Source organism: Delphinapterus leucas, chromosome 5 (assembly GCF_059928025.1).
Source record: "Delphinapterus leucas isolate spDelLeu-1000000601 "Yukka" chromosome 5, BTC_Dleu_Yukka2, whole genome shotgun sequence".
Taxonomy (NCBI): Eukaryota; Metazoa; Chordata; class Mammalia; order Artiodactyla; family Monodontidae; genus Delphinapterus; species Delphinapterus leucas.
This window is the reverse complement of record NC_143133.1, coordinates 102,992,508-103,003,498: the sequence shown is the minus strand read 5'-3', so window position 1 is coordinate 103,003,498 and position 10,991 is coordinate 102,992,508. Positions and strand designations below refer to the sequence as shown.

The 10,991-nt window shown below is 41.8% G+C and overlaps 1 protein-coding gene across 1 annotated transcript; it reads left to right on the top strand.

The window, feature by feature from the left end:
* Window positions 1-7,676: 7,676 nt before the first annotated feature.
* On the top strand, window positions 7,677-9,927 carry NPY2R (neuropeptide Y receptor Y2). The gene has a single exon (XM_022566564.2). The coding sequence runs from the start codon at window positions 7,677-7,679 to the stop codon at window positions 8,829-8,831; it is 1,155 nt and encodes a 384-aa protein (XP_022422272.1). The 3' UTR covers window positions 8,832-9,927.
* Window positions 9,928-10,991: the final 1,064 nt, after the last annotated feature.

Sequence of the window (10,991 nt, the reverse complement as noted above, 5' to 3'; positions counted from 1 at the left end):
GCTGCATTCCTTTTATGTGTATGTGCACTGAGGAATGGTCTATGGGTAGGGAAAATGGTAGGAGAGTCATGTTTTGGATATTTTAGGAGGTTTGTCAAACATCACATACAAATATGAGAGGCTACAATATTGGAAGCCCATGGGCCAGGCTGCAGATATCTATCCATCTGTCTATCCATCTGTCTGTCTATCTATCCCTATCTATATCTCCTTATTTATTTTGGTCTGCACAGATCTGGGCCACCTGGGGGTTGACGTTTTAAAAATTAATTTCCTTCATATAAAATCTGGAAGGTTTTTAATAATATGGATTTTTCTTCTCTTAAAATATCAGATCTCACAATACTGAATCTATATTTTTGCAGGGCAGTTCAGTGGAGTCTGAGAAGCAGCCTCCTCTTTTAGAAGAAGCATGTGCTTTGTGCTTTCTGACACATGATAGCCCCCAACCCTCCCTACTGGCTACTGCAGCCTAGGCTGCTGGTATATTGAGGTCATTGGCCCAAGCTAAAGGCATCTAAGTTTGAGTCTGCTCCCTATGTGAGGAGCAATCAGAACATATTCTAGTTAGATGTGAAATTGCCCAAGGAACTAAATGATTTGACACAACAGAAATCAGGCAGTAAAAATTGTGTCCTGTCTCAATTTGTATTAATCAATATTTCACCACCACTTCCACCACTTTCTATCAGTGTCTTGATGGGGTTTATTGGCATTTATCGGAGTGGCTCATTGCTGCTGTACTACAGAGTATGTGCACACTAAAAGAGATCTGTTAGATCTTAATGCACAAAAAAGTGTTGAGTTAATTGTCAAAACTATCCTTGATAATATGACACACAATAAAGCAACTTTAATTTCCATGGATCAGTTTCTCATGCAGTTGTGTACTTTATTGGAAAACAGTAATCAAAGAAGTCATGCAATCTTAACAGGACTGCTGATTAGATGTCTGTGGAGCTATGCGACTCTTCTAAGACACATACGTGTCGATAAGAGAGTGAGACAAGTATTTGTATGTGCTTGCTAAGATGCTTCTGAAAAACAGTTCTAAAAGGAGGCAAAGTTGTTTTGTGCAACCTATGTCAGTGAAATCTGCTGAGTCCTCCAAAGCAATTACAGCACTCATCTGTTTTCCTGTGTATTTGTTTTTGTGATTGTTGTTTTAAGCCACTCCTACTCTTCTAGAGTTACAGCTCCTTGGCACATAGTTCATTCTTCACTGGTGCAAATATATTAAGAAACATGGAACCTGTTGCAGAAAACACATGTGTGAACAAGGAATATTTCTCCAAGGTAAATATGTACAAAAATATTTTAAGTGGAACTGTGTAGACCATCTTGGATATTTCCAGTTCTATGTATTTTTGTTTATTGGTAATTGAAAAGCCCAAGCTTCTTTGTTTTCTCAATAATTTCTCTTCTACTGTGGGCACAATTCTACACTAGGCAGAAGATCAATTTCAGATCAGGCTGAGTAAAAATGCCTTACACATGCAACACTATCAGGGTGTGGGCAAGCCCTCATAGACTGAAACCTCAATGCTCTTGAGAAGAGGACTTAACTAATATTTTGGAGAGTATTTTTTGATTAGCTTAATCTTTTTTATACTTCAGAGAAATTTCAAGTGAAGCAGTATGATCATTCTCACTTCAGAAATGAAGAGACTGATGAATACAAGGAAAGTAATGTGTGCTGAGCCCCAGCACAAGATATTGGAGGAAAGGCTTCGGTTTCCAGTTTCAGTCTTTTGTTTCCCTAGTTCGATGGGCTCTGCTGCCCCCTCTAAAAATGAACAAGGGGGAGCGAGATTGGCTGAAAACTGCGAGAAAGAATGGCTCTGAATTAAGAGTTTCTGGGAGGAATACTGAGGAAACAGACCCCGCAGCCTTGTTGACTGACTCCGCAATCCTGTTTTGCTCTGATGCTTTAACTCAGCCTGGCGGGCTCCAGCCATTAGCAGAGGGCATCGCCAGGAGGAGACTGGTGAGAGCATTTCGGAGGCACGCGCGCATCGTGGCACGAGTAGCTTGGGTCATGACCAAAGAGCGAAGGAGCCAAAAGTCAGCTAACTGGACAGATCAAGATTTAGATTTGTCTTGTTTTTGTGACCCTTTGTTTTCTCTTTCCTATTCTAGCTTTTGCCCTGAGCAGCAACGTGCACCACCCGGGCTGACGGCTTTTGAATCTGAATGCGCACTACCCAACTTGTAAACTGTCAACAGACACCAGTTCAGGAAATTGCAACCAATTGATCGTGGGCAAACAGGATCTGAACTCGCTTCTCCTTCCCGTTGGAGCGCAGCGACCGCCCAGTTAGAGTTGCACCGGCGCCCTGCGCTCCAGCCCTGGCGGAGGGTTCGTCTTCCTCACGCAGTCGTGCGGCGCTTTTCCGTGGTCCTGCGCGGGGTCCAGCCCCCCAACTCTGCTCCTATAAGCAAAAAGGAGAGCGACTCCTCGTTGCGGTTCTGGGATTTTACCATCTCCGCCAAGTCGCTGGGCTTCTGCCTCCCAGATCCGCCTCGAGCCAGCTCGAGATCTCCTCTCACCCTCAGCGCCCGCAGCTGGGACTGTCCGCCCCGCCTTCGCCCTAGCCCTCGCCCTGGCCTTGGCCCTGGCCTCTCCTCGGAAGATGTGGTGAGCCCGGCCCTAGTCCGGGGTCTGTCCTCGCCGGGCCGTCTCTCATAGAACTGAGGAGCGGGAGAATAAGGGAGGGGGTGGTGGAAGGTAGGAGTGGTGCGAACACCCAGAGTATCAAACTTGGGGGTGGCCAGTGGGGGTCAGGGGAGAAGAGAAGCCGTTGCAGGCGGCTGTGGGGCCCCGGGAGGGGGCTCTGGGCAGGGTCCCGCTGCGCGCGTTCCAAGCCCTCCAGGGGGAGAGACCTGGACTCTGTTTCCAGCTCCATCGCACGGAGAATTTCCGTCTAGCCTTCTCCATTGAGGGACCCTTGTCCCCCACCCTCCGCCCCTGTTTCTTTTTCCTCGAGGGAGGGATTCGCCTCCCGCCTCCGGAGCCTCGGATCCCCACACGCTCCTCTGGCCGCGCAGTGCGGGGCGGGGCGGGGCCCTTGCGCTCTGCTGCGGAGGTGGGCTGCGGACCCCAGGGGCGCAAACCTCCTAGCGGCTCCGACTGCCAGGCGGACGCTGCGCTCTCCTGCTCTCCCGCGCGCGCGGCTGCCCAGCACCGTCGGATCGGACGGACTGGGCCTGCCTTTGGGAACCGCCCAGTGCCCTCTCCGGGTCGGCGGGCTAGATAATCATCAAACTGACAGGCGGCACACGTCTGGCTTCCACGTCTCAGCAGAAGCGCGAGGGCCGGGTCAGTAAGTGTAAGTCCTAACTGATTCACCTTCTGGTCATGAGAACACCCCAAAAGAAGCTTTCGGGTCCTTTGAAGAGGGATGGGGGAGGTCCTCATGAATGTAGGGGCTTTTGTTCCACATTTAGGCCGAACATGGGCATTGTGGGTGAGACCATCCCTGTTTTCTACATTCACTGGAATACTCCTCACCCATTGAAGAGTCTTGACTATTTCCCTGACTCTTCTTAGAGAGAGGTAATTATCTTTCCAGAACAGCAGGTTGTTACTGTTCCTGCCTCTTTAAAAATCAAACACCTGTTTAGTGGGGAAGGTCATACTGCATTCTCCAAAGCTGTTCAAGAATGGACACATTCATGTAAGGGTTCGCTGGTTCTGCACCAGAAGGGCTCACTCCCTGGTAAGAGCATATGATGGACAAAAAGGAGGCAAAAGGAAAAGCTTTAAGGCTTTTGGAAATAGGGACACATCGTGTAAACTCAGTGACACGAAATACACAGTGCTGTTTTCAAAGGTCAGAGGCTCAAATAGACAGAAGAGGTACATCCCCAATCGCCTTGGTGAATATTTTCAACTTTCTGCTTATCAGGCAAATGGTCATGTCTTACATGCAACATTCTTGGATGTCCACACCCCCTCTCTCCAGGACTAATACATATAGGGCATATGGCATATTTTCTGGGATTCTTCCCTGAGAAAAATTCCTGGAAAGTTTTGTGATTGTAAAGGTATTAAGTTTTTACTAAGGCCAACCTGTGACAGTAAGAATACTGTTGCAAAAAAACCCCACAAATTTAAATATGGAGTCAAAGCATAAACTTGTTTCCCACTTAGATAATTTGAAGTTCTTTGACTCTCTGGGGGAAAAAAGTCCTGAAGCCATTTTCCTATCTACGAAGAAATAGTTCTATAACTGAATCTCTAATGATTCACTCGTTCAAGAAAACTACCACTCACAGTTCTCCTTGAATGTCTTGAACAGTGTGATGCCTCATTTTTACCTTATTTCATGGAAACGTTTTTCCCCTTTTCTATTCATCTTTGAATTGTTGTGCTTTTCAGTTTTTACTCTGGCGACTCCCTCTGTGTACTCTCTTATCCTCTTCCACTTTTCCAGAAGTGCAGTCATAAAATTATACATTCTCTGGGTAACACTCTGACCTGGTTGAAGGCCAGTCGTGTGCTTGAGAACAGCTATTAGAATCCACATGCTAATACCCTGTAGATCAATAATCATTCCTGTAGAGAAGCTTTAAAGAAGTGAATAAAGAAAATGAGACTGAAAAGAAAAAGCAAAATAAGTTAATAAATCAAATATGCCCCTAATAACCTTCAATCTTGGGCTTGCTCCCAATTTAGTTTGCTGCAAACCTCAAACTCAGACCTTCTGGAGTCTCATTAGTTCTGTTAAAGACTTGTCAGGATTGACTAATTGTGCTCTGTAGAGTCTCATTCTTAGTCTAAGGGAAATGAAAGGGCCCATCAAATAAAACACTCCAAGATTTGAATGGTTAGTTTCCACTTTCTCTAATCACTAAAGAATGGAGGCAAGTGCAAAAGGCGGCCTGGACTCTTTAGAACATTCTATTTGAAATGTATGCAGAGAGAATGAGAATATATCAGTAAAGAAAATGCATGAGTATGTGAAAATCTCTATCATCTTTGTGATAAGCAACTATTAGTGTGTGTGTGTGTGTGTGTGTGTGTGTGTGTGTGTTAAGCCCTTGGAGAGAGAAAGTTTCCTCGTGGTATGTACTGACTAACAATTTTTAATATTCTAATCAGAGATTATATCTTGGAACAACTTTCTTGTAGAGGTGGTTACCTGATTAAGAACAAGAAAATAAGCACAGAGATGTCATATCAGAGCAAGAATCCTATATAAGCAATTATCTTCAGTAAAGGAAAGGATCAAAATTGTTACTTTGTACTTTGCTGACCTCAATTATTCAGTAAAATTGTGCTTTCCATATTTGCTAAGATTTAAACAATGGATGGAAACAATCCAGACTGTGCCCTAAAAGACACAGCTGTGGTGAGGAGGCTGAAGGAAAACAACTGTGATGTGTCATGTGCTCCTTGCAGGATTAGAAGTGAGCACAGGTTGTCGAGATAAGTGAATAGGGAGGGCAGGGAGGCATGAGAAAGGCTGATGTGTTGCTGGAATTGGAAGTAGTTTGGTATGACAGAAGCATCAGGTATATCCTAAGATGTCAGGAGAGATGAAGGTAGGGTTGAGTTCAAGGAAAGCTTTGAATGTCATACAGTGGAGTTGGGGTTTTCTTGTGTATGTCAGTGTTATCAGCCTGTACATGCAGCAACTGTAGTGGGAAAGCAAATTAATGAAAGCATATATGCAGGGGAAGCTCAGCAGATCATGCAAAACAGAACGTATTCAAGAATGCAAAAGAGAAGGAATTTAACGCAGAAAATTGGTTACACAAGTGATGGAAGCCAAGCAGAGGATGTTGAGGCCACACAGGGATTAGCAAGAGCAAAGAATCATTACTACCTCCAGATAGAGAGACACAGGGAAAAAGCAGTATGACTGAATCCAGGGACCTTGTGCCTCCACTGGAAACGAAATCACTGCAGACCATTCCCGTGGGAGCCAGCCATAGAGGGATGGCTGAGGCACTGGTAAGAAGAGAGAGGGAGGGAGAAGAGTACAGTGGCTTCTGGATTCTCCCTTCCTCCTGCCTCCTAGTTACCTGCCAGTGCCTCCTGTTGGCCAAGCGCAGCCAGCATCCCAATGTCCTGGGCGCCTGGAAATACGGTCAACAAGAGTCAGCCCTCCAGCATCGGGGAAGAATGGAGCAGAGCAAACAGGCTCAGCCAGACATTGTCTGTGGCATGAATAAATATGACTCACCTACCAATGTAGGTAGATGTGATTATGATTAATAAAAAACAAATTCATTTCAAAGAGGTTCTGAATTAATGGTGGCAGCCTTTTTTCATTATGAGCATATTCAAAAAGTACTACGATTATGATGTTGGGCTCCGGATGTTTTTATAGACTTGAGAAGGGAACTTTATATTAGAAACCGATTAGTATTATTTGAAGCAATTTGGAGATGTTGGGGAAATGAAATGATCACATCTGAATTTCAGAAAAAACACTTCAATGTCAGAGTATGCTCTATTCAGTAAATGTAAGAGCTTTAGAGTAGGGGCACTATCCTGCTGTTTTTTCCCCCAGCACAAATCCTAATTCCTGACAGTGGGTTTTAAATACTTGCTGAATGCACGTTTGAATAAGCCTAAGCATCATGAGAGTGGAGCCACCTCTGGCATTTAGTAGATGCTTAATTATATTAGTTAAGTGAATGAATCAATGAGGAAAGAAATGAAGGAAGGAAGGATAGGGAAAAGGGAGATAAGTTAGACAACTATTAGAGTTATTACAGTAAGAAATCAAGAAGGACAAAATTAACGTGGTAGAAATAAGAGGACCATTGGGAGAGATATTTAAGAATAGTCTGAGGGTTCTCTTAAACATGTGGGCTAAAGGAGATGAAAAAGCCTGCGTAGTTACCTGCTTCTTAACTTTACGTGGCTTAATTAATGAGGATAGTATTGACCTAAGTAGGGCACACAGAAGGATTCTGAGGGTTGAGGTGGGTGACTAGAAAAGAAAGGTGTTAAAACTTTTGTATTCAAGGATTAGAGAGAGATGAAATTCAGATTGGACATATTTTCATACAGTTCCTATGTAGGATTCTGCTGTATGTCAGGTAGGAAGTTTATTTCAGATCATAAAAAAATATGCTGTTTTACACAGCCTACCTATTTTTAACGCTAATCCCTACATTAGAAAAACTGGCTATGAAACAGAATCTGCTCAGTTTATCTTAAATATTTTATACTCCTAAAGTCCAAGCACCAGGCAAAGGATTTTAATATTTGTCTCTTTTCTGTGCAATTAGTTGCTATATTTATAAATGTAAAGCAGTCAAGATATTGAAGCAAACTTTATCTACCTTAAAATTAATTTGATGAATTTATAGCAGTTATAAAATTAATTGATAATGTTTGTAATATCCATCTCACTTAAAATGGATTGAATCAATTTGGTCGCATTCACAAAGGAATTGTGTCTATACTATAGACATTACATTTTGCCTTCATAATATACATTTCAGGGATCTGATTTATCATCCATATTTGTGAATAGACCTATTAAGGGTCCACTTTATTGAAATGTTCTACTATGTGTAAATTTAGGGATCAGAGTACAGGTACTTTGAGCTCCAACCAAAATGAAACCAATCCATTTGTGATATTCCTTGCACCCTTGAGTTTTCCTCGTTCCATATTTGTTCATTTTTTAAATTGTAGATTCTTGTGCTAGTTGATGAAAATGGGCCCATTAGGTGCAGAGGCTGATGAGAACCAGACAGTGGAAGAAATGAAAGTGGAGCAGTTCGGTCCAGGGCACACCACTCCTAGAGGGGAGCTGGCCCCTAACTCTGAGCCGGAGCTTATAGACAGCACGAAGCTGATTGAGGTACAGATCATCCTTATATTGGCCTATTGCTCCATCATCTTGCTTGGGGTGATTGGCAATTCCTTGGTGATCCATGTGGTGATCAAATTCAAGAGCATGCGTACAGTAACCAACTTTTTTATTGCCAATCTGGCTGTGGCGGATCTTCTGGTGAACACCCTGTGCTTACCATTTACACTTACCTACACCTTAATGGGGGAGTGGAAAATGGGTCCCGTCCTATGCCACTTGGTGCCTTATGCCCAGGGCCTGGCGGTACAAGTGTCCACCATCACCTTGACAGTAATTGCCCTGGACCGGCATCGTTGCATTGTCTACCACCTGGAGAGCAAGATTTCCAAGCGAATCAGCTTCTTGATTATTGGCTTGGCTTGGGGCATCAGTGCCCTGCTAGCAAGCCCCCTGGCCATCTTCCGGGAGTATTCATTGATTGAGATTATTCCGGACTTTGAGATTGTGGCCTGTACTGAGAAGTGGCCTGGTGAGGAGAAGAGCATCTATGGCACTGTCTACAGTCTTTCTTCCTTATTAATACTGTATGTTTTGCCTCTGGGCATCATCTCTGTTTCCTATATTCGTATCTGGAGTAAACTTAAGAACCATGTCACCCCCGGAGCTGCTAATGACCACTACCATCAGCGGAGGCAAAAAACCACCAAAATGCTCGTGTGTGTGGTGGTGGTATTTGCAGTCAGCTGGTTGCCGCTCCATGCCTTCCAACTTGCTGTCGACATTGACAACCAAGTCTTGGACCTGAAGGAGTACAAACTTATCTTCACTGTGTTCCACATCATTGCCATGTGCTCCACCTTTGCCAACCCCCTTCTCTATGGCTGGATGAACAGCAACTACAGAAAGGCTTTCCTCTCAGCCTTCCGCTGTGAGCAGAGGTTAGACGCCATTCACTCCGAGGTATCTGTGACATTCAAGGCTAAAAAGAACCTGGAAGCCACAGAGAACAATGGTCCTAATGATTCTTTCGCAGAGGCTACCAACGTCTAAGGCAACTGCCATGTGAAAATATATGGATGAATTCTGACCAGAGCTGTAAACCTGGTTGAGTGGGGCGTGCAGGTGCATCCTCATTTCCCATTTTAAGGAAGCATCTGAATGGAAGCATCTGCAGTGTAATTCATGGAAAACTGGTTGTCAGAGTCTAGTAAACACACTCAAATTCAAAGACAAGGCAACAAAAGTTTGCTTACAGTTGCTTAGATTGTAGGTTGAATTATGAATAAAAGCAGAGAGAAATGGTTTTGACTGTTTCCCAGAGTGAAGGAAACATGAACAAGGAGTTGGTGTTATCAGCATTGCTAAGAGGTGGTGGGTAAAAAAGTTGACTTTAAAATCACATTAGGGCATAGAACGGGGATGACGTATAATTCACTGCTCCCCCCTCATCTGATGAAAAGGCTGTCAACACCAATTTCCCTAGAAAGCCACAGACTCTTCTCTATTGTATTTTGCCTTTTTGTTATTCTTCCTATGGACTAAAACCATCAGAGAACACTGCAGGTAAATGTTACCAACTATTTGAATGACTTCAAGGAAATAAACCGAAATTTTCTATGTAATTAGTGTTTTGGCAAATGATGGGGGGAATCATTACCACCCAGTTAGCCAATTGTTTTTTAAAACCAAATGCACATTTAATGAAAAGTTTCTTCAACTTAGAATCAAAGGCTGAAATTCTCAGAGAAATGTAAACCATCATTTAACTTCTCATTTCAACTTGTCCCTGCTTTGTATAGTTACTATTTGAATAACAAGTAAGCATGCCACACAATACTTTTAATCATTGCTAATTGTAACTTTTTGAACACATATTACTCCTATGCTGGAGCTGAGTTTGTCTTCACTAAAAATTAAATCAGATTAGGAAATAGTTTTGTGGCATTTTGTAACATTTTGCGGTTATTTGTAAGCAGTTTTTGCACAGGTACATACTCTAATGTGTTTACTGCAGTGTTATTATTATTTACTTTTGAAATTCATCTTCCATGGACCCATTCATGATTCATAAAACAATGTAATTTCATCAAAATGGAACCCATCTGGTAAGAACTATTGAAAACATTACATTCATTCCACTTTAAAAATGTTCAGTTTGGACCAGTTTCAACATAAGTTATCCTCCTTTCAAAATAATTAGCTATATTTTTGGATAACTTCTGAATATATACATAATAAAATTTTACCTATACATAGTGGAACATAGATGCTGTAATACTTTTCTTTTAATGATTTTGTGAATACAATTTTTATTTCAGTATTATCCAACCAAAGATGCTTAAAACCCTATTACATTCATGAAAAATAATTGAGATATTAAAATAGCTGTACTTCTTTGAATGTTGTTAATGAGGTTTCATTGTAATCACATTTTTTATAAGTATGACTGAATTTGTGAATAGATTGCTTAAATTTTAAGTAAATTCAGCATGACTGTTGCATTTAGTTATAAACATTAACTTTGTGAACAGGAGCAACTTATTTTATGGATACATTTAAAATTCATATTATTACTCTTACTGAATTATTTTCATGCTAGAAATAAAAGACTGGTCTTGAAGTAAACTGCACTTTTGGAATACTGAAAAAGAATGAAAACAATGGAAGTTAGATTAAGTGTAAGACTGAATAAGAAGTTGACAAATAATGTATATCTGTAACATATAATTGAATAATTCATTTTTCTCTTGGACCTGGCATAACTGTCCCAGAAGAAGCTTTTTGTCTTTTAAATAGCAGTTACTTTGCTTAAGATGCTAATAGATAATTGTGCTCAAAGATTTTTTTTTTCCTCTTGGAGAATTCTTACACTGTAGGAAATGTGCATGCTACTGTATCACCTGTTGTCATAGTAAATTATTAGAATTCAATTAATATTTGTGATCTAATTAATTATGTTAACTCATTAATAAAATGTCTTTTATGTAGTGATTTTATCTGTTGAAATAAAAAGAATTTAGGAAATTAGAGAAATGTGTGTTAATTTATGTCAGAGTTCCTGTCCAAGATGAGATAGCCTTTGACACAACTAAAGAAAGGGAAATCATGGTGGCTCCTGCACGGTTAGTCTAGTGCTCTCTCCAGTCTGTACATGAACTTGAGTCAATGAACTCATTCCTGTGGTTGCAGATATAAACCATATTCTGACAA